The 26973-nt window shown below is 50.1% G+C and overlaps 1 protein-coding gene across 3 annotated transcripts in view; it reads right to left on the bottom strand.

Annotated features, from left to right (window-relative positions):
- Window positions 1-26133, bottom strand: part of LDLRAP1 (low density lipoprotein receptor adaptor protein 1) — a 36180-nt gene extending 10047 nt beyond the window's left edge. For 2 of the 3 annotated variants that reach the window (XM_048825794.2, XM_048825795.2), the window contains exons 1-4: window positions 25955-26133; window positions 12478-12620; window positions 8442-8554; window positions 4107-4221 (exon numbers count right to left, since the gene is read on the bottom strand). In XM_048825794.2, the coding sequence (XP_048681751.1) occupies window positions 4107-4221; window positions 8442-8554; window positions 12478-12620; window positions 25955-26039 (456 nt within the window). In that variant the 5' untranslated portion in view covers window positions 26040-26133. Of the gene's footprint in view, window positions 1-4106; window positions 4222-8441; window positions 8555-12477; window positions 12621-14334; window positions 14363-25954 lie in introns of those variants that run through there. The other variant, XM_048825796.2, reaches the window with a different exon arrangement.
- Between the last annotated feature and the right edge of the window lie 840 nt (window positions 26134-26973).

Raw genomic sequence — 26973 nt, 5'->3', positions numbered from 1 at the left:
CAAGATACTTGCATGCCCCACTCACTATAGTATCTGAGCGCCTCACCACACCTCTGCAAGGCAGGGCAGTGCCATTATCCCCATTGTACAGATGGGGAAAAATGAGGTACAGAGCAGCTAAGTGACTTGCACAAGGTCATGCAGGAAGCTGGTGGCAGAGCAAGGAATCAACTTGGTTCTTTCAAATCCTGGATGAGTACCCTAAGCATGGGACACCCCTCCTCAATTTTCAGGGGCCATCTGACTGCCAAGAAAGGTGCCAGCGATGGCAGGTGTTGGTGGCTGGACCGAGTGCCCTCCACTCGTTTCAGTTAAGATGCTGAATAGCCAGGAATGACTTTCACTACAGATGTAGGGCTGGATTAGCCATGACAGCTTAGAGAGCTACTGTCCATCACCAATTCCTTCCCCTCCCCATTCGAGTTGGTTCTGAACCGAGGACCATCTCGAGTAACAGGATGCTGTAAGAAAAAGCATTAGATAGCGGGGGAATGAAAGCTGGTGCCCCCCACAATCAGTTTCAGCTCTTAATGACAGAATAAGGGCTGAATGTTAATGAGCCCAGAGAGATACAGGGGAGCTTTCAAAGGCACAAAAGGTAGCGTAGGCACCCAGCTCCCAGCGAAGTCAATGGGAGCCTCTATCTGGAGGGGACTGTTACACCCACTTGCACCAGCAGCAAGTTTGGCCCTCTAGGCCACACATTTTGTGTGCCACTGTAATTAAGCGGGTTTCTAAACCAGCGTAGAAACGGTCCTCGCGTGGACTCACTTCTGTAGTTGAAAGAGTCTCAATGTAGCTTGAAGAAAAGGAGTACTTGTGGCACCTTAGAGACTAACCAATTTATTTGAGCATGAGCTTTCGTGAGCTACAGCTCACTTCATCAGATGTAGCTCACGAAAGCTCATGCTCAAATAAATTGGTTAGTCTCTAAGGTGCCACAAGTACTCCTTTTCTTTTTGCGAATACAGACTAACACGGCTGTTCCTCTGAAACCTGTCAATGTAGCTTATTTCTCCTGAGTTTACAGAAGTGAGCTACGCTGCTGTAACTGCATCCACACCCACTCAATCCGTATGTTTCTAGACAGAGCCATACAAAAAACCCCTGCTCAAACCAGCCCTTCGAGCTAACCAGCAAGGCTTACGAGTGTGGCGAGGAGCGACGTGGGATGCCAGGGTCATTAAAGAACAAGCTCATTGAAGATTTTACACACAGTGGCACATCACAAGGCAGAAGCAAGGACTTTTAAAGACAGCTGACGGGTGATAAGTTTGCGTTTAGAGTCGCATGCAAAATAAATCCAGCTTCCAAGACACGGAACTTCCCCCTCCTCCAGGCTTTGGGGAAAAAGCGGAATAAAAAGTTTAATTGAGAAATAAGTTCCAAGAGCCACGGGCTTTTGAAAAAGGGAAAAATAAAAACACACAAAACCCATCTCTGCCAATTAAACCTCACAAAAGTAGAGGATCTCATTTGAATGTCTGAGCTATTTACATCTGTGATGGAAGTGTGAATGCTTTATGGCAAAAAACTTAAATATGGTAATTAAGTATGAAACTCCCCACAGCTGTTTACAATTTAAGCTGTCACATCTGAATCAAGTTTAATAGACCCAGCTACCATTGAGAATTGCCCATGAACTAAAAATATGGAGTAATTATATGCCAGAGCCGGGTAGCTATACATACCGAGCCCCGTCTTAGATGCCAAGCTCTGGTACTGCAGTATCAGTTTACCTGTTATCAGCATGGTGTTCACGCATTGTGTGTGCGTACAAAGATTCTGCTTGCTACCACAAAAGGCCTGGGAGAACTTTTTTATTTTGAGGAAGACGTACGGCGCTGATGTACCAAAGAGATAATTCTTTTAGCACTGGAGAGATTTAAATTTTAATTTGCAGAGCCTCTTCTTATCTTGGCAGCGCAAAGATGGGGCTGTGCTTTGCAGCCAGGAGAGAACTGGTGGCTTCCTTTATGTTCCCTGCTTCCCCAGAGGGAGGCTGGGGTGGGGGGTGGGCGGGGGGAGGAGAAAGGGACAGAATATTAACACTGCCATTCATGCCTGGAGCAGCAGGGAGGTGTTTGGAGCGGAGGTCTGGGCCACGTTGCTGGGGGCAAATTTGGTCTCTTCTCTGCCCCAACCTGACTGAAAGGGGCTTGCTGCAGGGGCAATGCCAAGTCGCCGAGATGAAGAAACCTTCCCACCCCCCACGCCATGATGTGAGAACAGTCGTTGCTGCAGCCTCTGTTTAGATTATGCTCCCGATTTGGGGGAAAAGATGGGAATGGCAGAAATAAGGGCATGAAGCAGGCAGGGTGTAGTTTAGATCTACAGCTCCCTGCCTAGATCACATCAATGCAGGAGGAACGGTGTCCCCCACACTCCCTGTGAGTTCCAGTGTGCAGGGGACGAGCACCCCCAGCCCTGCAGGCTTCCAGCCCCTGCAAGCCACAACAACTGCATGGGTTCCTCCCCAGAAAGGGGCTTCTGCAGCTCTGTGTCTGGGGGAGGGGTATGCATTGGTCTGGTCCCCGCATCCTACTAGAGCGGGCAGAGGAGGACACCCCCCCGTTTCCTAGCACACACACACACTAAGCCCAGCCCCCCCTTGACTCATCCACATCTCCACCGCAAGGTCTCTCTGGCTCATCAGTCCCTGCTTCCCCATTGTGAGAGTGGAGGAGATCTAATCACTCTCTACACCCACTCACAGCTTATGCCCAGTGACCCATTTCTCTCCCTTGCCAACTCTTAAGTGCTGGGCCTTAGCCCATGCTGTCCCAGCTCAGAAGAGCTCTCCCGGTTATGCGATACATTGAGCCAAGGGGAGGGGTGAGCAGAGAAACCAAAACAAAAAAAAAAACCTATCCGCTCCGCTCAGAACAAAAGCTGGTGGCTATTTCCCAGCTCTGGCTATTCTCCTTAGTATGTGTTACGATCTTGTGTTCCATGCTGTGAGTCAGTTACAGTGCGATGGTGCTAAATCTGCCATCAAGTACAGTAACAAAGGTATCACGGGCTTCAATAGAGAGAGAGCGCGCGAGCTCTTAAAAAAGTGAGCCACAAAGCAGGGGGGAAAGTTGAGGTGAAGCAGGAGCGGGGTCTCACACACACACGCGCCTTGTATTGCCCGGCCACTCTCCTTTTTAAAATGCTTTCCCATCCACGGCAGAGTCCAGTATTCCGGATGCAATGGTAGCATCACCAAACACAGTTACAGTCTTACTGCAGCCACGGGGAGTTAAGGACAATGCAGAAATGATTTCATTAAGCGAGGAAGTGCCAGGAGAATTTCAGCTGGCGGGAGGGGGTTAGAGACAGTTCAGCAAATGCTACTCCCCCATTTAAAATAAATGCCCCCTTCCCACCTGGCCCAATTATTAAAAGCTTTAATTCTGCATATCTTTAAGCATGTGACCAAGTCCCATTGACTTCAGTCAAGCTAAACTCTAAGCACACTGAAGTATTGATTTAATTGGGTATGGGTCCTGCTTTTGAGCAAGGGGTTGGACTAGATGACCTCCTGAGGTCCCTTCCAACCCTGATATTCTATGATTTATGGGATCAGGGCCTTCAAGTAAGTTTCCAGGCTCAACTCAGTGTCATTTTTAACTCTGCATTTTGCCTCTTTAATAGGGGACTCTCACTCCTGAGAATGGGAGATGGGGCCTCCCCTCATGGGGGCATGCAGCCTAGTGGTTAGACTAGCCGAGATCCCGGCGCTCCCATCAGAAACAGGTGAAGTTGTGGATTCTCAGCCCCTCAAAGTCAAATCCAGCAAGGCATTTAAAAAGTTCCTCCCAACATCAGCACAAAAGTGACATAACAGAGGATATCTGCCCCTCCCATCAGCATGTATCCAGGTTGATTTAGCCTCACTACGTCCTACGATATGCTCGGGCCTCCAGAGACGCAGGGCTGCTGACAGCCCCGAGTTATGTCTGCAAGCATAGGCGCTCCAGTACCTGTAGGCAGGGCAGTTTGCTGGATCAGACCCCTAGATCAGTCAGCAAGGTCCCTGCCCCGAGGAGCCTATGAAGCACTGAACCCTGCCCACCTCTCTGGTAACAGCCGTATGGACCCGCGCCCTCCTTTCTACTGACCAGTTTCCGTTTGGGGCAGAGGAAAGCATGACACTCCAGGTTCTCGCTGTGCTGGCTCTGAGCAATGTAGGCAAACACTTTATCGTGGCTCTTGTCTGCGGTGCAATAAGAGATCCTGAAAGTCAGAGCGAGGGAAAGTTAAACTCTTGGATTATAGCAGGGTTGGGAGGAGGCCAGCTTGCACACTGACCTGGCAGGCTGAGCGTCAGATTCAGCCTGGCAGACGCAGAGGGAACATGAATACCACCACGTTCTAAGAGCCCCCAGTTGGAGATTGGGGAACTCTTGGCCTGAAAGACAAGCCCCATTTTAGGCTTCAGAACCACAACTGTGAAGGCAGCAAAATGGGACTGACGGGGAGCGGAGCCACACACCGAATGATGCGTTTGGTGGGGTTACAGCCTCTGAACAGGAGCCTTTACCTTTGCTCAAGGAAAGGAAACTCTCTGCCCAGGGTTTGTGACATGCTAGTTTCTGAGCTGGGCAAGAGACACTTTGCTGTCAGGACAATCTCATGCATAGTCTCTTCCAGCAAGGAGAGCGCCCAAGTTGTTCCAGCACCACACATTACTGCGGAAGCTCCCCTGTGTGCGCTCCAGTCAGAGAGAGAAGCTGACGTCGGGGACAAGGAAAGTCTGTCTGAAAGAATGAGCCTCAAACTCCAGGAGATCTGCTCTAGCAGTTGCAGGCATCCTTGAACTCAGTGGGCCATGGGGATTCACTCAGCCTGAGGTTTGAGGGACATTTCCTCCGATGGGCTGCTTTCCCCTGAGCCAGGCAGGAAGCGCTTTGCATTTCTGAACAAGGTTTTGGCCAGCAAGCAGGGTGCCCTTCGACCAGGCATTGGCCTGGTGAGCAGACTATAAATGCACCTTTGTAGGGTGTGGGGGCAGGACCCTCGGAATTCTGAGCGTTTCCTTCCCCCAGTGTGAATATCGGCACAGAGATCGGCTACTCCCATCTTATGTCAGTGAGTGTCATTGCGACACACGGCAGCTGAGTCACTGAAAGGCAATGCAAGGTGCACATACAACTGGCAGTAATTTAATCTAGCGGGCTATTGAGGATGTGACCTCCCCACAAGGTAGGTTCAAAGGAAACCCTGAAGAGAATTAGAGGAAGAAAGGGGGACCTGTGGTTAATCTTCTCACAGCACCAGATTCTCCATTCAGCCCTTGCTTGCATGACTGTCCTCTAGGAAGGGGAAAGTGCATCTCATTTCCCTGACAGACTTAAAGAGCCACAGTCAAGGTTTAACAACACTTTCATTTCATTTCTTTTTGTGCATCAGGTTACTTTTGCTCATTGGCCTACATTTTGCCTTGCCAAGTGGCGTCATGCGAAGCATGACGCCCTTCAGGTTTATTCCCCTCCGTCATTTGCTTTCAAAGCAGCAAAGTTGGCCTTTCTGAGAACTGCAACAAAACCTCCTGCGTGCATCTCACACACACACTCCTCCCTACTTCATAGCAACCCCCACTGTTCACCTGCATGTACAATCATCTTTTGTTTTCAAAGGGAGGGTCATTCACACCAGCCTCTGAAGTTAATCAGTTTTGTAACCGGAAGGCAATTCACCACACACCAAGGGGCGAGTCTGAAAACCACCTACAGAGTCACAGGGGCTGTGTTTTAAGCTGCAGCAAGTCCGTTAGGATTCCTGCCTGAGGAGAGATCACAGTTTCTGCCGGTGAAGTCTGAGTTTGCCTAATAAAAGTTCCAGGTTTGAGGGGGCGTGCTCCAGAGACCACAGCTCTGTCAGTTCAATCCTGACCCGGCACATGGGAGAAATTACTTTGGGCAATAAAAGAAAGCTTGCAAGAGAAAATTAAATTCATGCACACCAACCCTCCCTCCTTCAGGGAAAGTTATTCCTTCACCCAAAGTGGTATTGTTTTACAGAACTGCCTCTGATGTTGTCAGCTGCCTTAAGATGCAGACACTTCAGTCAACTCAGAGGATACCTTTGTATAAACGTGGACCGGAAGGGACAGCTTCACCGTTCCAGTGTCCAAGCTCAATTCAAGGCAGCAGCTAACTATTCAGACCTCAGGTCTGCACTCACTTGTTTCCCCACCTCTTGCCCTCACCCACAACACAGTTCCGCTGGATTTCAGCAGACCAGGACTAATCTGGAGTGATTAAAGAGAGCAGAATTGAACGCCAGGTCTGCAGCTGTTAACTTTTAATTGTGAGGGGGTCTATGGGGTGAAGATTGCAGAAGGAACTCTACTCCCATGTGTTTTAACATGACCATGTTTATACAGTTGACTGTGTAGAGCAAGGACGGTCAATGGTTTTGTCCAGACCCCCAGTGATCCAAAGGCTTCCTGTGAGCTGACTACTAGGCAATGCAAAATGCCACTACCCTGTATTTCAGTATGGGGGAGCAGACTTACAACAATACGCCAAGGCAAGGGAGGATGGAAGGAGGCATGGAACACAGGAGTCAGCAGACTGGATCATACCTGGATCCATCTACTCTAGTACCCAGTCTGACTGACCACACCAGATGCTCAGAGGAAGGTGTAAGAATCCCAGAGTGGGCAGGGATGGGATAATCTCTCCCCCTCCCCCCCCACCCTCCACCTCACAATAGATTGTAAAGACAGAAGAGACCACTGCGATCATCTAGCCTGATCTCCTGCATGACAGGCTGTACAGCTTCCCCGACTTAATTCCTCATCCCGGTCTTCAGCATTACAGACTGGGTCAGGGCCTGAACCAAAGCCATGGTAGGAGTGCGAGAGGGGAAAAAAGAAGAGTTCAAGCTAACCCCCCCTTGAAGCAGGAAGATCCAACTGGCTAAGTACACCAGCATCCCTAGATGGAACTTTGAAGGAGCCGAATTACTCCATGCAACCGGATTAACACCAGTAGCTGTACGTGCCTCTTGCTGAAGCTGGAGTTTTAACTTCGGAACCACTTTTGACACCTGAAGTCAGGAGTCCAAGGTCTGTTAAGCTGCCTGAAATTTAGCCTGCCTTTTGCCTGCTTCAGAGCGAGTTCCGGCTCCCTGGAGGAGCTGAGCTGTTAGCGTTGGAAGCCAAAATCCTCTAGCCACACCACAGCAGCCCGCCCACCTCTGTGTGTCTCAGCCCTTGCTTGTATCTCTAGGGTAAAGAGGAGAGTTCAGCCTCCATTCAGTGGTTGGCCTCGTCAGGGAGGCTGAAAGCCCATCAGGGCAGGGACTGCGTGTGCTTTCTGTACCTACCACAATAAGGCACCAATCCCACCTGGAATCTCTGGGCGCTACACAATCAATACAACAGCAAGGAGAGGAGTTGTTACTTGGACTAGGGCTCCAACAGAGGGAGAGAAAGCATTAGAGGGTCAGACAGAGCCTTAGCAAGCCTGGAGAGGAGACAGAGTAAAGGAGAATGAGCTGTGTAAGTCACCACCCTCCATTACCGGGCGGATGGTCCCCCTTTTCCACACAGGAGACCAAGCAGAAGTCAGACGCTAACCACATTTGACTGCTGCCGTTTGTTAGAGCTCACGCGGAGCCTCACCGCACGACACGGATGCCATCGTTTCGTGCGGGACAGAACTAGGAGACGTCTCAAACGTTCCAAGCCTCCTCTCCAGGAGAGGCCTCTGTTACCTTTCCCCAGTCTCAGATGCTTTTGGGCCTGCGGTACTCGAGTGCGTCTGATTCCACAACACTGTCAGACGCCCAACGGACGGGGCACATTCTAGAGTCGGGACCGCCAATCTAAATGAACCGCGTGCTTTGTATTTTGCAGAGTCTTTCCTTATCCTCCCCCCTTCTTGGCTCTGTTGCAACCTTTCGGAAGGGGTGTGCAGAGTCTTCATTTATTCACTCTAATTTAAGGTTTCCTGTGCCAGTAATACATTTTAACGTTTTTAGAAGGTCTCTTTCTGTAAGTCTATAATAGATAATTAAACTATTGTTGTATGTAAAGTAAATAAGGTTTTGAAAATGTTTAAAGAAGCTTCATTTAAAATTAAATTAAAAATGCAGAGCCCCCCCGGACCGGTGGCCAGGACCCAGGCAGCGTGAGTGCCACTGAAAATCAGCATGCCATAGGGTGCCTACCCCATGCACTAGACAGAGGTTTTCCCTTTGGATTCTCATGGTGCCTAGTGTTCACTCATTCCCCTCTTCCCACGTAGCCTCGGCTTTCGAGAACAGATTCCTAAAGATGCGGTCAGCCTGCAGTACAGGTGAAGACTGGAGCCCGATGCATTTTCTCTCCCTACCCTCACACCAGACTACGGGCTGTGTAGCCAGGGCTAATACGCCCATCAGTTCAAACAGGAACAGGTTTGGGCTCCACACCTTTACATGCTGAAGTGTCTCCAATAACATACCTGTATATCGAGATGTTTTCTATCAATTCGTTAGTTCCGCTGTCATTTAGGATAATCCCTCTGGGAGATACCTTCAGGGTAACTTTCTGCAGTTTCTTGCCACGTGCTTTAGCCTTTGGAAAGGGAAATAGATTTACTGGTATTTAGCATGGTTACGTTCAAAGCTGTTTCACGGAGGCCGATTACTCACTCTAGACGTGTATTGTTTAAATAGACAAATTAATGGCACTTGTTACGATCAGAGACTGAATTTATTATTAGGTACAATAAGGCCCTTATTAAAATGGTACCTTTGCTGAAGCACCAATTTATACTGGCATTGAGCATGCACCCCCATTACATGCTTGGTTACTGTGCCCACAATCCCTGGGGTCAGAGGGACTTTGCTGTACTGATTACAGTGCCTGAAGGCTACAGGACCGGCATGGATGTAGTCTTGGCAGAGATCAACTGGGCTCCTGCAGAATTTGCCAAGTTCTGCAGAGGTTTCATTTTTAGTCCAACATCCAAGGAGATACTAGAGCTCTCAGATTACACATTAGCCAGCAAGAGAGGGGTGACATGCAATGGAGTAAGACTGACCCCCTAAGTTTTGTTTCAACAGAAACATCCTCTGGGGGCAGTAACCACACCACACCTGTAGTAAGCCATTATCTTCTGTTCAAGCTGCCTTAAGTAGTCCCATAAAGGAATAGTTTATTGAGAGCCCGATCCTCAAGTTACTGAGGAGAGTCAGTGGATATGTTGCCTGGGGAAAAGAAAAAAAAAAAAAAAAAAAAAAAGACAGGATCAAGCCCATTCCAGAGTGCACCTTATTAAAAAGGAAGTGAAAGCTTGGATATCCTTCACCTAATGCACTGGGATTTGCACTCAGACTAGTGTGTAACTCTACCTTGCTGTCCTAGGGACAACGCAAATCAGGGCTTGCTAACAGCCTCTGCAGTGTTTAGTTCGACTGAGCTGTTCACTGGCTCATGAGGGCTGACGAGGCACATCAGATTTAAGGAAGCAGTACTGTATAGTGACAAGAGGAACTCCAGCTCAGGAGCCATTGCTCAAGCTGGCAGGTGCTGTTCCAGAAGTGGCCTTCAGTATTCCACAGCATTGCCAATCCCAGTCAGTCATTCAAAAATCCTAGTCAGGCTGCCACCCATCCCCCCCCAAAAAATCAGGATTTTAAAAATACCATGTTTCACTGATTTCTTGTTTGAGTCTCTAGGGCACACCTTGGTCCCATTTTCAAGCTCTTCTCTGCTAACGAAAGGTCTAGAAATGTCCACTAGGAAGAGTAAGCAGGGTCTCAAATAATCACATGACTCCAGGAGCTGGGGCTGTAGTGCCATCATGTACGACAAGAGTTGGCATCGCCAAGCTCCAGTCTGCCACCTCCCTGCTTCTTCTAATAAAAGAATGCTGCTTACCTCCTCCCAAATTTGTGGGCCAGCCCAGTGCCTGTAGGACTTGTATATTCCAGATACTGCAGGACTGGGCCCTTTCCTAGCTGCTGATTTGCAGGCCAACCAAGCTGCAGAGTACTCCTGCAGAGTAGTGGCTTGGCCACAATAGAGTCCAGACGGAGGAAGTCTGCTGTTTCAACACTAGATTTGCAGAGCGGTTTGTTTCCCATGTCTTTACTCCGCATTAGAGGGACGAATGGCTGGAGCCGAGACATCTAAGAGCAATGGACTGTTGCCAAAACCATCTCTAACCACCTTTCCAGGCCTGATGCTCTAACTTTGCATCACTCACAAGTTCATGTTTGCTTTGAATTTTAACTGCCCTTCAAGACAGAACCAATTAAGAGGACAAAAAGCATTAGATTGGCCACATGTTATAATTCGGCCACATGTTCTAATTCGGCCACCTGCAGCCCAGTGAAGAGAACCTCAGCTCTCCTACTGAGTACAGCATCTCCCCACCTGCCAGGCAGTCATCAGACCGGCACCACTTCAAAGTGCCGACAGCAACGCGGCAGGTTCCAGACCCTCACAACCCAGCACTGTCCCTCAGTGAAGAGCCTCAAGGAGAGTTGTACTTACAGGGAGACTTCTTTGCGTGCACACCCAGAGTCCTCTAGCCAAAGGCATGAGCTTCCACCCACCACAGCAATGATCACCAGAGATCCCGGACACAGCATGACTAGCAACCCGAGAGTTAGTAGGCACCCAAGTGAGACAGATGAAAGTCAGTTTCACAGAGACAGACAACTTCACAGTACTTTGCAAGAGCCATGCCCTACTGGGAGAAGCCAGAGATCCTGGAGCAGAGAAGTGAGCAGTGCCCTCCCCAAAGCTTAAAGAGGGGAAGGGCCACACTCCCCAATCTCTGCCACGAGGTACACAGCCAGTCGCAATATACGTTTCGTGACACGCCCATAAGCTTTGGGGCCAGATGCTCAGCTGGTGCAAATTTGCTTCACTTTACTGAAGTCTGCAGAGCCCAGTGATGCTAGCAGAGGCTCTGCCCCTAGGTTTTGCTGGAGGGCTCAGCGGCTGCAGGAGTCATAACCCACCCCAGAGTTCAGAGTAGGGGAGGAATGTGTTAATGTATGTCATTTCCCAGAGCCCTCCCCCGCCTATTTCACTTCCCTGGAAGTTCAGCCCGTGTCAGGAAGATACTACTCACTGCCCGAAGCTTTGAGCCACCACATTTAGTTTTATGCGGATTAACCATGCGACCAAGTCTTTGCCTCATTCCATTTGATAAGTGTCTAAAGATGCATTAATTTGCTGTAGCACGAGTGGTGAATAAGGATGGACTCCTAAGTAAGCTGCAGTGTTAAATATTTAACAGTCGGTAGCTGTACGGCGCTGGCAAAATTAAAGTAGCATCAGTCAGCTGCAAGGAGACTAATTGCCTTTTCAGTGGCCAGGAACGGGCTGCACAGTTTGTGCTGGTCCCTTCCAATCCACCTCTGGGATTGTAAAGCTCAGAGAAGCCCATCCAACCAGGGGTGCGAGAACCAGAGGGGCTGCTGCACCCCATAGCTTGAAGTGGTTTCCAATCACACACAGGGGTTTACAGTTTGGTTCGATGGCTTTCAGCAGCCGCCCTCCCGCCCCAACCCCTATAAAAACTGTTCCGATGCCACAGCATCCAACACAGCCAGATAGGGGACTGGGAATTCCCGTACCAGAGGTCCACTAACCCATCTCTGGGGAGACAGAGGTTGGACATGAAGAGTATATAGGCTGCTTTTAGAGTAGTTGTACCATTAAGAAATCAAGATTTGGCAAGGTATCCCACAATACTAGATATCTATTTGCAACCCTGAAGTCTTCCTATAACAGTGTGTCTCAGCCATGATTAAGGGTTAAACCATAGCTGCAGACACAGCAATCACCATTCAAGGTTTTCTCTTCCTATAAGGAGGACCAAGTATAGCCATGGGAGAGAGTTCTAGCAAGCACTAGGCCAGCGGTTCTCAAAGTGTGGGTTGGGACCCCAAAGTAGGTGGTAACCCTGTTTTAATGGGGTTGCCAGTGCTGGCATTACACTTGCTGGGGCTGAAGCCAAAAAGTCCGAGCCCCATGGCCCAGGGCTGAAGCCAAAGTCTGAGGGCTTCAGCCCTCCGTGGCAGGACTCAGGTTACAGCCCCCACCTGCCCAGGGCGGGAAGTCCTGAGGGGGGCAGGTCTCGGGCTTTGGGTTTGGCCCCCCCCATGGGGCAGAGGGGCTCAGTCTTCAGTTTCCCTTCCCAGGGTCACGTAGTAATTTCTGTTGTCAGAAGGGGGTCGCAGTGCAAAGAAGTTTGAGAAACCCCTGCACGAGAGAGAGAGAGAGAGAGATATCGATCATATACTAGATTTTATTTCACCTAAACTCCACAGTCCTTCTGGGTGACCCATCATCAACTCCTTGCTGCTTATGCAAAACCCTCGGAGAGGGGTGTGTATAGGAAGCATTTACATCCAGGATAAGTGTTCAAGAATCATTTGCTTCAACACCAGGAAGAGAAGAGTCTGCATTGTTTGGTTTTGCAGGGATCTCCTTTATTAGGCGTCAGATCTACTTAGAACCCCAATGAGGGCACTCACCATTGCCACAATTCTTTTGACGGCAGCTGCCGAGAGATCTTCTCCTTTGGGCTGTTCCACGAGCGTCATGCCCATGTACTTTAGGTTGAAAAGCATTCCCTCCAGTAGGGTCTCTCTGGTGTCGGTCCAGTTTTCTGGTAGCTCTGAGGAATAGCAAAGATCTTTAGTCTCGAGCGTACTAGGACCTGAGAAGTGATTTCATTAAACATGAAAATGCTGCAAGGTGATGCAAATGTGGGCAGCTGGCTCATCTGCATCTCACGTATTTTTGCCCAGGTGTCAGAGGGGGCCATGGAATGCTGCTACACAATTGTCACGATCTGGAAGTATTTGAGAGAGTGCTAGCTACTGAAAGTACTTCGGTGATCATCACTCCTCCTGCCCCATCGCTGTGGCATCTTAGCATTATTCAGGTAAGACGATGCTATTCTGCCCTCAGTGAAGAAGAAACCCTGCTTGAAGGGAGATATCCAGGCCAGGCAGAAAGACTCAAGGCCAGGCCTTGGGAAAGAGGTGCATGACCTCAGTGGAGAGGGACTCAGCCTGATCTCCCACTGAAGGGAGAAGACAAGACCCTACAGCTCATCTGGTTTTGCCTCATGCAGTTCAGCAAATGAGCTGCAACAGCCCTATAATAGAACCGGGGATACGTTCTGGAGCAGAATGCTCAGCAATATGGCCATGTACAATCATCCTCTGTGGGGGGGAGAAAAAAACAAAAACAAACCAAAACAAAGACACCCTTGCCCAATTTGGCTCCTCCAAGCATTGCCCTGTGGCCAAGTCCTCAGGCACTGGAGAAAAGGTTCCTCATGAGAGCCACGTTGCTAGGAATAAGTTTATTTAAAGCCACCCCTTCCCCCCCCCCATCCCTGTTTGATGCAGCTGGTGATCTAGCCAGAGGTGTGTGCCAGGTGGTGGAGTCACCAGAGAGGACTAACTAGCACATACAATTCTGCAGCCGTCCCAATGGATCACACCTTCCCTATGCCCTCCTGAACAAAGCTCCTTTAGGACCAGCCAATCCCCTCTAATTAACTGCTAAACGGATTATGAATTAGCAGAGATTGTGAGAGTGCTAACATTACCTTATAAGTCTCTGGAGTGGGGAGGCTTTTAGCAGCACAAGCCAAGAAAAGGACCAGAGGTGTTTCAGTCCAAACACACCCCCACAGCCAGACTTAAAAACGGTGTTACTCTGCTTACGGCTGCCCCCAGACTCAGGTCAGACTAGGGGAAGCAAAGAGGGGGGTATGCACAAGTTAGAGTGCATCTGAGCCCGAGCCCATGCACAGAGTTGGAGTCATATGAGCAATCGCCCAAAGGGAGAGTACGCAGATGCGAATAACTAAGCTGCACCAGCGGTCTTCGCTATCACCCCCAAGGGGAGAGAGCGCACGTTTCTGCATCTGACATTGATGGGAAAGATTGTTCTTGGCACTCACTTTCTCCTGTTTCGCCACCCCATCTCCTAGCCCAGTGGCTCTCTATCTTTCCAGACTACTGTACCCCGTTCAGGAGTCTGATTGGTCTTGCGTACCCCCCGCCCCCAAGTTTCACCTCACTTAAACTACTGTCCTACAAAATCAGACAAACATTCAGACGTCTGTCAGCGCATTACTGAAAAAACTGCTGACTCATTTTACCATCTAATTATAAAATACATTTCGGTGTATAGAGCAGTATAAACAAGTCATTGTCTGTATGAAATTTTAGCTTGTACTGACTTTGCTACTGCTTTTATGTAGCCGGTTGTAAAACTAGGCAAATATCTACATGAGTTGAGGTACCCCCAGGAGCATGTGAACCCCTGGCTGAGAACCACTGCTTAGCCTGTAAGAAGAGTTGCTTCCTTACCCACGAACTGCATGGTGCAAGGAATGCAGATTCCCAGGCAGGCCAGTGCAGCTCACCCTGCGGCTAGTGTGCAGAACCACCTGAAAAGCCACCAGAGAGCCCCCAAGTCAGAGAGCCTGGCTTCACATGGTGAACAGCAATTGCTCTGCAGCAGCCCCCTCTGCGTGCATTGGCTAGTCATGTGGAGCAGGACTAACTGATGTCAGAGCAAACCCCTCCCCACGATGCATGCTTCACTGAGCTTTGCTAGGCACCGAATGGAGACAGGAAGCTTGCACAATAGCATTTAAACATTCCAGGCCAGATCCTCAGCTGGGGTTAATCCACACAGTGGTTATAAACTGGTGCGCTACATAAGTGGAGGATCCAACCCTCTGTTTTGAGAGAGCAGGGAGAGATTGCCTCAATACAGCAATCACGTACACTTCTTAGCAGTAGAGAGACCAGACTTGAGGCTCGTGCAGGCTATTGTTTGACGCCAATCTGAACAGATCAGGTTGTGTCATCTCCCAAAAGGCCTCACGTGGCTTCCTCCCCCAGGCACAGGGCCACCTCTCGTGGCATGGTAGTTGTACTAGACTTCGCCGCTTTCCTACTGCTGCGTGAGGTAGGGGCCCCCGATGAGCGAGTGGGTAGGATTGATCACAGCACGGAGGCACCAATTCACCACCCCCGTAGCTAGTGATGTTAGAGGCATACTGGAACCGAAGAGGTGGAGCAGGACTGGAACGGAGACCTGGCTGCTCAAGCAGAAGCGTTGGCAGTTCAGTTGTACCAAGACTAAATACATCTAGTTCATCAGGGTCTAAGCCGCTCTAGAATTCACCATAGCCTCGGGGATAGAACCGGGAGCCTCTCGCTCAGGGCAGGTCCCTGCTACCAGCAGTAAAGGAGATTCCCCTTCCAGCAAAACTCGACGAGCTGTCAAGCAGTCCTATTTCATGCCAGTATGGGCAGCGCTGCACACATCCTAACCAGTTCATTCCCACTGCACCGAATCGGAGCCCGCTCCAGTGAGCGCATTTAATTGGTCACAAGGTTTTAAATTACAACGAGACAAGGGCTCCACCTCCCCTTCCCAGGGAAGCTGCTATGAGCATGGGAGGCTGTCTTCACTCCCATCTATGGAAGGCACGAAAGAGGGCCCCAAAGAACGGGGGCCACTGAACGGCCGTTTTGGTGGAAGAGATGGGTCCGTATCCTTGCTCGAGTACCTATCCCCACTGCAGCTAGTGGCCGCATGCTGGCAAGGAGAGGCGTTTACAGCACACCGCAGAGGATTAACGCAGGCAGGGAATGCTGCCCAGGGGCTTTGGCCTTTTCCACCTCATCTAGCAGCAGAAGCAGCAGCCTTGACCAGCCTCCAAACCTCTAAGGGTCTGCTGCTCATTTCAGAGACACCAATGATCCTTCCCCGAGAAAGTTACGTTAAAGATCCAATTGCTTCTTCCACAACCATCCAGCTATGGCAGCACGGTCAGACTAGCCATGCTCAGAGACAGTTGTGGAGGGTGCTGTGTGGGGGGGGTATTGGTCTACAGATGGCACACTGCCACCACCCCTCACCTCGTCAGCAAGAAGTGCTGTCTAGCAAAGGTCTCTTGGGTGCTGCTCTCCCCCACATCCACCGTTTCCTCAACCTGCATCAAATCCACACGCTCCCTTTCCCAGTAGGGGCAGCTACTCTAAGCCTGTGGATGTGTCATTACACAAAGTAAAAACTATTTCCCCATGTTTATTCCCTCTCCCCCCCCCACTGTTCCTCACACATTCTTGTGAGCTGCTGGAAACGGCCCACCTTGATCACTACAAAAGGTTCCTCCGCCCGGCTCTCCTGCTGGTCATAGCTCACCTTAAGTGATCACTCTGGTTACAGTGTGTGTGTGTGTGTGTGTGTGTGTGTGTGTGTGTGTGTGTGTGTGTGTGTGTGTGTGTATGGTAACACCCATTGTTTCATGTTCTCTGTGTATATAAAGTTTACCCTCTGTATTTTCCACTGCATGCATCCGATGAAGTGAGCTGTAGCTCATGAAAGCTTATGCTCAAATAAATATTAGTCTCTAACCTGCCACAAGTCCTCCTTCACTAAGCCTTCAAGACAGTCCACTCCAGCCCCCATGGGGCCCATTCCAAGTGAGCTTGGCAAATTGCTCCCCTCAGATGCAAGTGAGCATCTGGCAGTGTGTAGGTACAGGCCAACCATGCCAGCAGGCAGATCTCACTAAGGGCAGGTCACTGCTCACTCCTGGAGGCAGCATGTCAAGTACACACACACACACACACACGCCCAAACAGCGCAGGTACAGAGAGTAGCTAGCAGGGCTCTGCTTAGGAGACTCAGGTACAGACCACCGAACCCTGTGGGTACATAGACGCGATATGGCTTGCTACGTGCCCTACTATTTAAGCAGGGTCGTGTCTCCCTGCCTCTGGAGCCTTTCCCCACTGCCTCCCCCTTGCCAAAGCCCCCCGTCAAGAGCTGCACGCCACAGAGTGGACACAGCCTCTTTTCACTGCAGCGTGTAGCTCCATACACGCAGCATAGGATGTACTGTATGAATCAGGACATAGAAAACCCCTGCCAGACCTCCGGTGCTTCAGAACGGCAGGGTCACAGGGCCACAACCCTGCCTCTCCACGCCCCCACTCCTCTCTGCTGAGCAGAACTGCTCTCCACAGCAGGGAATTCACCAGCAGCCTCTGCTCTGCGCACATGCTTTTACAGAGAACACCTCCATGCAATCCTAAACCGGAGGATGACTTCACCCTGATGCAGCGCAGGGAAAGGGAGCGGTTAGCCCAGTGACTCAGACACCACAGAGCAGGGCACATTTCGGGCTCTTAGGGGTTATGGAGAGGAACCGCCACTGCCAGGTTTTGGAGCCAGGTGCCGTTTCCTCGTGCAGATTAGTAGCCTCCACCCCTCCAGGCAAGATCTGTAAAGCACTTTGAAATCTACGCACTGCATCAGTGGTAGTCAACTGGCAGACCGTGGGCCTAATCCAGACCTACAGGCGCTTTTAAATGGATCCCAAAATTTTCTCTGGAATTTGGACCTTGACAAAAAAAAAAAAAAAAAAAGATAAAAATAAGACTACCCTTGCACTACACTGTCAAGATCTGTTCTGCAGTGCATTGGAAGGGCTACAGCAGAATCAGAGAGTTAGATTTTAGGGTTTTGTTGAATTCAATAGGAAAGTGAATAGACTGTCATTCCTGGGGATACTGAATCAGACATCCAACTGTGTTTTATGCTTCCCCCTAGATGTGGTCCAATAAGTGTATAGTTCCATCTCTAGAGCAGTTAGAGGGGACACTGGCTTCTGGCACCCTAGGATGAACACAAAGTGATCAGGGAACACAACAGTGCTAATATGGACATCATTAGGTTTCACCGAAACACTCCCTTTGAAATGGAAGATAGAAGTTCAGCTGTTTCAGGCTGTCTGAAGACTCAGGTATAAAGTCACTCATTTGTTCACATATGAAAGTTAGGGCTGTCAATCGCAGTTAACTCACGCAATGAACTCAAATTAATTAATCACGATTTATTGCAGTTTTAAATCACACTGTTAAACAACAGAATAGCAATTGAAATTCATTACATATTTTGGCTATTCTTCTACATTTTCATATATATTGTATTCTGTTGTAACTGAAATCAAAGTGTATATTAGTTTTGATTACAAATATTTGCACTGTAAAAGTGATAAACAGTATTTTTCAATTCACCTCATGCAAGTATAGTTGCGCAATCTCTTTGTCATGAAGGTGCAACTTACAAATGTAGATTTGTGTGTGTTACATATCTGCACTCAAACACGTAAAACTTCAGAGCCTACAAGTCCACTCAGTCCTACTTCTTGGTCAGCCAATCGCTAAGACAAACAAGTTTGTTTACACTTACAGGAGAGAATGCTGCCCATTTCTTATCTATAAGATCACCAGACAGTGAGAATAGGCATTTGCATGGCACTTTTGTAGCTGGTACTGCAAGGTATTTATGTGCCAGATATGCTAAACATTTGTATGCCCTTTCATGCTTGGGCCACCATTCCAGAGGACATACTTCCACACTGATGAAGCTCATTAAAAAAATAAATAAATAAAATGTGTGACTGAACTCCTTGGGTGAGCATTGTATGTCCCCTGCTATGTTTTAACTGCATTCTGCCATTTATTTCATGTTTAGCAATCTTGGATGATGACCCAGCACATATTATTTTAAGAACACTTCCACAAAATTCAAAGAAAGTACCAATGTAGCTAAAGATAGCTACAGCACTTGACCCAAGGTTTAAGAATCTGAATCTGAAGTGCCTTCCAAAATCTGAGAGGGATGAGGTGTGGAGCATGCTTTCAGAAGTCTTAAGAAGACCAACACTCCGATCCAGATACTACAGAACCCGAACCACCAAAAAAGAAAGAAAGTCAACCTTCTGCTGGTGGCATCCGATTCAAATAAGGAAAATGAACATGCATCGGTCCACACGGCTTTGGATTGTTATTGAGCAGAACCCGTCATCAGCATGGATGCATGTCCTCTGGAATGGTGGTTGAAGCATGAAGGGACATATGACTCTTTAGCGCATCTGACATGTAAATATCTTGTGACACCGGCTACAACAGTGCCATGCAAACACCTGTTCTCACTTTCAGGTGACATTGTGAACAAGAAGCAGGCAGCATTATCTCCTGTAAACGTAAACAAACTGGTTTGTCTGAACGATTGGCTGAACAAGAAGTAGGACTGAGTGGGCTTGCAGACTCTAAAAGTTGACATGGTTTTATTGTTGAACACAGTTCTCTTTTTGTACATAATTCGACATTTGCAAGTTCAACTTTCATGAAAAAGATTGCACTGCAGTACTTGATTTAGGTGAATTGAATTTTTTTTTTTTTTTTTTTTTTTTTTTTTTTTACACAGTGCAAATACTTGTCATCAAAAATATAAAGGGAGCACTGTATACTTCGTATTTGTTGTAATCAAAAACAAATTGATTTGGAAGTGTTGAAAACATCCACAAATATTTAAATAAATGATACTCTTGTTTAATCACATGATTAATCTTTTTAACTGTTTGACAGCCCTAACGAATGGTTCTTTTTCTACCCCTAGTGTTACAAATGTAGGGTCCCCCCCTTCATTTTAAAGGAGAAAAGCTTGCCTTATGCAGCAGGGAGCGGATTCTGGGCAGCACTGGAGGGCATTACATGGGGAAAAAAGTTGGGGTGACAGTACAAAAATACCAGGATTAAGAGTCAGACAGAACATGACAGTCTGTTAAGGAGACAGGAGTATAGCAGGACCTCTTTTCCGTGCTCACCCAGGCATCTATAATGTGCCCAGCATTGTAATTACAAAGATTTAACAGGTCTTTGATATTTTAGGAACGAGGCCACCTTTGCATGCCATTTCTAAAAAACAGCTCCTCCATTTCCCCCTCCCCCACAACAAAACAAAACCCACACACATTCCCAACTCAATCAGGTCTCCAGGACAAACCCCTCAGCTTCCGCAGCCTGAGAGACATGCCAGGCAGGAATCCTTGTTTTCCAGAGAACAGGGCATTCCCCCTTCTGCAACTGCAAGCAAGCCAGCCATCTGCAAGGCACAAGTAAGGGGGAGGCAGCAGACAGAGATTTCACCCAATTCTGTCCAACTATTAATACCCTGTTTCAAGGTTTGCCGGTGTTGGCAGCAGCCACTGAATGAGATACAGCAAGTCAGGACTTGCCCTTTGGGGGAGAACATGCAAGTCCATCAGAGCCTGACAAATCCTTGCAAAGCAAAACTGCTGCCAAAGCAAAGAGATGCACAGAAGCTATCAGCGGTGGCAAGAACAGGTGAGCATACTAGAGACTACAGCTCTGTTGAGGATATATTACACCACCTCCTGCATTCCTCCAGATTTTGGAACTTCAGTGACAAGCCAGGGAGGTTTTGGATCTGACCTACCAGCTGTGCTTTGGTAAGAAGCATGAATCACGTCATCCCTGCACTGTGCCCATCTGCTCTGCTCTGATGAGCAGATGGAGAATGCCCCATATTCCTGAATAGTTGAGGATAGTGGTATCAAAGGGTGGGGGCTATAGCCAGGCTGTTTATATGTGCCGCCAGGCCAGTCAGCTAGGAGAGGCACTACAGGCCTAGCCTGAAGGCAGGCAAGAGGAGTGAGCATAAACTGGTTTTAAAAAGGAAAAAAAAAAAAAAAAAAAAGGGCGGGGGGGGGTCACAATACAGCAGCACTGAAGCCTTTTGAACACACAAGGGCAATTGCAGGATTCTGGGGTCTTTCACGGCCCTATCTACTCCCAGGCACAGAGTAGACATATGCACATCTCCCACGGGAAAAAAAAAAAATCAGAGAAACTTCACCCAGGCTGGGATTTCTGGGAACCTGAATCCTGGTTCCAAGTGAGCCAGCACACTCAACCCCAGGCCATGGGAAAGAGCTGGACTGGACACCAGAGTGACTCCTAACCCTGTTTATCCACAAGACTGGACAGCCCCTGTCAGGTTCACAGGAGCAGAATGCAATTGACCAGAGCAGGGGCTGAAATGCAGTGGAAATAGACAAAAAAAGTCAGGGGGACTTGAATGCCCAGTTGTTTCCCAGCACCAGTGGGCCTCTAGCATTCAGACTCAATACAGCTCATCTAGCCTGTAAGACATGGCAAGAGAGTCTATTTTGCTTGGCTAGCCTGAGTCTCTCAGTGGCCTCTGTACCAGGGGGATGCTATTTTTAGCCAGGCTTTGTTTATTCTAAAAGCTCCCCACCCCAACCCTTGCGGTTGTGCACATGACCCGCTCCCAAAGTTTAGCGGGGAACCAAGGACAAGCCAGATCCTTTGTTTAACTTGGTACCATCTGTTTACAGACATAACGCAACAAGGGGCTGAATTTTGTCAGCATTAGAGACTCTTCCAGTACCACCGATTTCCTTGGCTTCCCACCCCTGCGATTCCAAAGTAAGCGAGGGCAGGCCGACTCTTACGACACATCTCAAGCCCTGCTCCGAGGGACAGATGCCTGTTATGGTCCCACCGTGCTTTTCAGCCTCTGAGCACTTTACCAGCAGCTGAGGGAGCCCAATGAGCTGGAGAAGTGAGCACCAGGTTATGAGCCAGGCGCCCCTTGTTTGTTTGCTCTGCTGCTATTGTGATGACTTCCTCTGTGGCTTTCAACAAGCCACAAACCTCTGCGCCACCTCTCCTACTCAACCCTCCTGCCCCACGCGTAAAGTGCAAATGCTAACGGACCGGCTCCAGATGGACGCGTACAGATCTTCCAAGCACAGGGACTGACCATGAGAGCTTTTTTTTTTTTTTTTTTTTTTTTTTTTTTTAATATTTGCCTTCTGGGTTTTGAGCCTTGGCAGGGGCAAGAGGAGGCATGGGGGTCACCTTTTTGAGCTTCTGAACCAGGAGGGCTAGAAACCAGGTTTTTAAAGAAGGCAAGGCCAAGGTTCACATTATCACAGGGCTCCGGGAATATTTGAGCTTGGGGGGGAGAAGAGTTAAGAGGCACACGATAAAATGGCGAGTTGACCACACTGTCTAGACAAGCAGGGGTGTGAAGACTGGTGGAGCCTTTCCATTTCCAACACTGAGTGCAACGAAGGCCTCATACCGCTCCTGAAGCTGTGCTGGGCTTGTGTGCATGGGGTGGGGGGTGGCAAGCACTGTGCATCTAGGCAGCTGAGTAACATTACTTGGGCACTGAAGCAGCTAAGTAATCTTGTTCTGTGGAGTTGCATATTCAGGCTGAGAGCAAGGGGTTTGAGGAGGTGGGGGAGACCAAGGGAGAGGATCCTCAGGTCCCACTTTGACTCCGTGCCCCCAGTTGGGAAGTCTGAACATCGACAGCTTTCAGAGGCACACGGATAGCCAGGCTTCGCTAGCAGCGGTGCTTGCTTAGGAAGGAAGCTCCTTGGTTTCAGTTCAGCCACTGAAGTACTCGGAGAGGAAGATGGTTTGCAGCCCAGGAAGGGGAAACTGTCAGAGCTCTCTATCAACTTCACCAAAACCGTTCCCTCCCCTGGATTTCCCACTAGGACTCTCAAGATCTTCTGGGGTGAAGAGAAGCGCACATCTTCCCCACACTGTGCCAAAAACAAATCGGGAAGTGCCCACTGCTCCCATGGCTTGGATGACCAGCCCTTCACAACAGCACACCCCTCCTCGGCTGGCGCAGCGGGAGCTCCCCCAATTTTACTGAATGGCAGAGACTGTCAACTATACAGCACCAAGCACCCCTTTGGTTAGATCTATGACGCATGGCTCACAAACTGATTTAGATCAAGAATTACAATCAACATGCAGCTGCTCAACGTTGAGAGAGGCAGACCTGAAAGGGGCTGCAAAGCTCACAGTGGTTTATGCTTTGGTGGGGGGGGGGGGGTTATGTGGGGGGAATAGATGTGTTCAGACCAGAAACCTTTTCCATCTTGGGGCCTCCAAACAGATTCCAAGATTAGAGTTTCACAAGTCCCCATTCCAAAAGAGCGTTATCATTAAGTTCATTTTGAAGGGGGCAAGGGGGGAGAATCGAAAGCTAGATAACACACACACACACAAAGCCTTAGTAAGTCCAATGCAATCAAATATGCTTTTAACAGAGAGTCCTTTCTGCAAGAGGTCAGTATGCATTTACCTGGAATCACTGCTACATTTACACAGCTGATGTCTCCATGCCAATTGACAGCGACTCCTGCTTTTCACTCATTTACTCAGCACATAATTCTCATGCAATTCACAAGCTTGTTTAAGACAACTTAATAGTAGAGTCAGAACAGCTTCATTCTAAGACCAAAAACTGGTTTGCTTTTAACTCTGTAGCTGGGTACGGGTCAGAAAAATCCCTCCACGCCACTCTCTGCAGACCCTGTACCAAGTCACAGTCCAGTGCCAAAGCGTCTACAGCAGAGATACTGTAGTGTAGTTTCAGATCCAGAGATACTAGCCTCTTAATCCTTAAAGGAGGCAAAAAACCCTGGAGTAAATCTCAGAGGATTAGTCAAAAAAATCATGCAGTTTGATCTTGCCACCATGTAGCCAAGACTCCAGACACTAGGGGTTTTATTGGCACAGGGAAAGCTGGCAAAGGAAAATACTTCATTCTTAAACCTGGATTAGTGTGCTTTGGTCTGCTGCAGGGATCTTGGGCTTTCCTGCACACCCGCTGGTAGCAAACTTGGTCCTGCTTCTTTACTGCACCTCTGGTACGGGAAACAGAGCACTTCATGAAAACCCCACTTATCTCCTCCCAGGAGTTTCTTCGCATAGCTTTTAGGGAGATGGCAAAAATGACAGGCTATTCCTGGATCCTATCAATGGACAGGACCATGCATATTCACCACGGTAAGTCAGAACCGGAAGGGGAGCAATCACAGTCTAGCACTTTAGGCCTTATGGAAGAGAGCAGCCTGGAGGACCGGACTAGCTCTTGGAGAGCGTTGAGCAGGAGGCTGTTCCCAGCCTTGGGACATGGAGTTAGGAGTTGGTGAAAGGGACAAAAGAACCAGTCAGAGAATCTTGGTTGGAGCAGAGAGGCTGGGACATCCCATGGGAGGAAATGAGATCAGAGAGCGGCCTGCTTTAGAAGGTGAAGACAATAAGCTTGATCTGAATGAACCAAGGTGCAAGGGACAGGAGGAGCTCAAGGTGATCCTGGGAGCAGCATTCTGAACACACTGCAAGGCTGGAGATGGGGAGGAGGATATACCACACATGGCAGGAAATTACTCTCTCATACTCCCATCAAAGCTGCAGCAGACAGGAGGGGGAGAGAGAGAACACACATGGAGTTTAGCTGTTAGGAGAGGAGTCCGAGATCCCACCAAGATTGAGAGGCCAGGCAGGCAGGCGTATCATAAGAGTGCTAAAAACAACTGAGAAGGGGAAGAAAGTTGAAAAAATTCCACTTCAAACCCTTTCGTTATTGTGTGGGAGCAGGGAAAGGAACCAGGGCTCTGTGTACACATGGCAGGTGCCCAGCAGCCTTGGAATGAATGCAAGTTACAGCTAGCTACTGTTCAAAGCTCAAGAATCTAGTAGCAAGCTGGATGGAGTGTGCAAAATCAAGCACCGCAGTGAGATTTTTTTAAACTGGTATCCTGGGTGTAATGACGAGAAAATATATTTTTAAGCCAGCTAATAAAACCAAAGTTACAAGTTAACCACCGATTTGACTCTGGATGAAGCACAACTAAACCAAAGCAAAAAAAAACAAAAAAAAAAACCCTACTGCAGAACTTTACCCCTTTCCACGAACCCAGTACCCTGTGAGTTCCACCTGTGATGGGACAGAAAGTCAGCCTGGATTCTTCTTCCTCTCCTAAAAGGAGAGTTGGGCTAACATCTGCCATAATGGAGGGCAGGCTTGGAGAGAACACACGCGACCAACAGACTAATGCATGTGTGCTAATGTACTACTCCTGACACACCGCATTAAGACGTGTAAATTGCTCAGCAGGCAGAGCGTTGTGTGGTCTCATTACGCTCCAGTCTTCTCCTGTGAATGCAACAACTCTTGTTTGTTTAGAGTTTCCTTTTGCGCAAAAGGAAAGAAAACCTGGACTTGCCACAATCAACGACAACAATCCCAAAGCTGTCGAGCCGAAGGAGAAGTAGGGTGGTTTGTCTGCAAAAGGCGAGACTTCGGGTAGAGAAGGGGTAATTTAAGGGGTTCAGAAACATACAGTCCTTCTTAAAAGGAAGTCAAGTCAGCGATCCCTGGTAGGAGCAGCCTGACAGCAGAGCTATGGAGTTCGCAGGTAAGCAGAAGGTGACTCACTAAATTGGCTCAAGACATCCAGGCAGGCCCATAACCTCACCTAGAAGAGGAACAGTGCAGCAATTCCTAAAATATAGGGCTACAACCCAGGGTGCGAGGAAGAGGAATTCCTTGGTTAGCCACCATCTCATCATCAATCATTAGAAGCAACACACGCACCCTGGCCTCATTCACTTGCCGGAGACCTTCAGTAACTATTAACCCAGCTCCACAGCATTCTGCTTGCGCTTTCAACCGCGGGCTAAGAACAGGTTCACGGTTCTTAGATGTGCGGACGGGGCTAGGGATTGTCCACACCACAAGGCAGCCCAAGCCAGGCCCCAACCTGCTCCCCCAGGGGGTAGGGACTGGGAGTAGAGCAATACCTGTACGTGTGGGTTTGGGGGGGGGGGTGCTCTGGGCTGGCCCCTCTCTGCTTGGGTGAGAAGGGAGGGAGCAGAGGAGAGATTTCACTGTAAGGCTGGAGAGAAGAGGAGGAAGCCGAGGCAGGATCCAGCCACGACCTGGGGGTGTGGGTGGCCCGGGCGGGGGGGAACCATCCTCCAGCTCAGCAGCTTTTGGGCATGAGGCCAAGCCCCGCTGCTCCCCTCGGGCCTCGGGAAGCCCCACCCCAGCGGGCGCCCCCGAGCCCAGGGAGAGCCGCCAGCCGGGCTCGCTCCCAAAGCGGAGAAGCAGGTAACTGGGCGGGGGGCAAACCCGGTTCCCGGGGGGGCCAAGGGCGCAGCAGCCGCCCCGTGCGAGCCCCCCCAGGCCCTGGAGAGGGGCGGGCGCCCCCCACCCCAGGGATAAGCCGCCCGCCGCCCCCAGCCCGGGGGGACTCACTCTGGTGCTTGCCGCTGCCCCAGGACTGCTTGGCGGCGCTCGGGCTCCGGATGAGGGCCCGGCCCGCCGACCGCAGCGCCTCCATGGCGCGCCCCGCCGCGCTCCCCCAACTCCGGCCAACAAACTTTGCCCGGCGCGGCGGGCGCCGCCTCCCGGCTCGGGGCGGTCGAGGGATGATCGCGTGGGGGGAAGTGGGAGGCGAGTTTTATGTAGATCCGCCCGGGCTGGTGCGGCTGGTGACGCGCGGCGGCTCCCCGCCCCGGGCCCCGGCACCTCCCCGCCCGGCCTGGAGCCGGCTGGGCCGCGCCGCCCGGGACAGCCTGAGGCGGGTGGCCGCTGGCCCGGGAGCGTCGTGTCAGGCCTGGGCCCCACTGGCGGGAGGGGGGGGGGTCCCATGGGGTGATGGCAGCAAGGCCAGCCCGCCCCCCCCCCGGTGCAGACCCCTGTCCCAGCGGGGGGAACATCGCAGCTTGCCCCAGGTTGAAACTAGTATCAGTAAGGCCCGGTGTGAATGGGGGGGGGGGGATGATTGTCCCCCAAAAAATTACAGCTGAGTCGGCGACAAGCCAGGGACAATTGCAGAAAAGCACGAATGGACCTTATTGGGTGCCCTCCTAAAGTCCATCAGACCTGCCCCTGACTTTCCGCTGTGGGTCGCCCAGGGCTGGCACCGGGGGCCTGTGGCCGGCACCGGGGACACGGGGCTGACACCGGGGGCCTGTGGCCGGCAGCGGGGACACGGGGCTGACACCAGGGACCTGTGGCTGGCACCGGGGGCCTGTGGCCGGCAGCGGGGACACGGGGCTGACACCAGGGACCTGTGGCTGGCACTGGGGGCCTGTGGCCGGCAGCAGGGACACGGGGCTGACACCGGGGGCCTGTGGCTGGAAGTGGGGACACGGGGCTGACACCGGGGGCCTGTGGCCGGCAGTGGGGACACGGGGCTGACACTGGGGGCCTGTGCCTGGAAGTGGGGACACAGAGCTGACAGCGGGGGCCTGTGGCTGGAAGTGGGCTCC

The sequence above is a fragment of the Caretta caretta genome, chromosome 19 (genome assembly GCF_965140235.1).
Source record: "Caretta caretta isolate rCarCar2 chromosome 19, rCarCar1.hap1, whole genome shotgun sequence".
Lineage (NCBI taxonomy): Eukaryota > Metazoa > Chordata > Testudines > Cheloniidae > Caretta > Caretta caretta.
The sequence above is the reverse complement of the archived record's forward strand: the minus strand, read 5'-3'. Positions and strand labels throughout refer to the sequence as shown.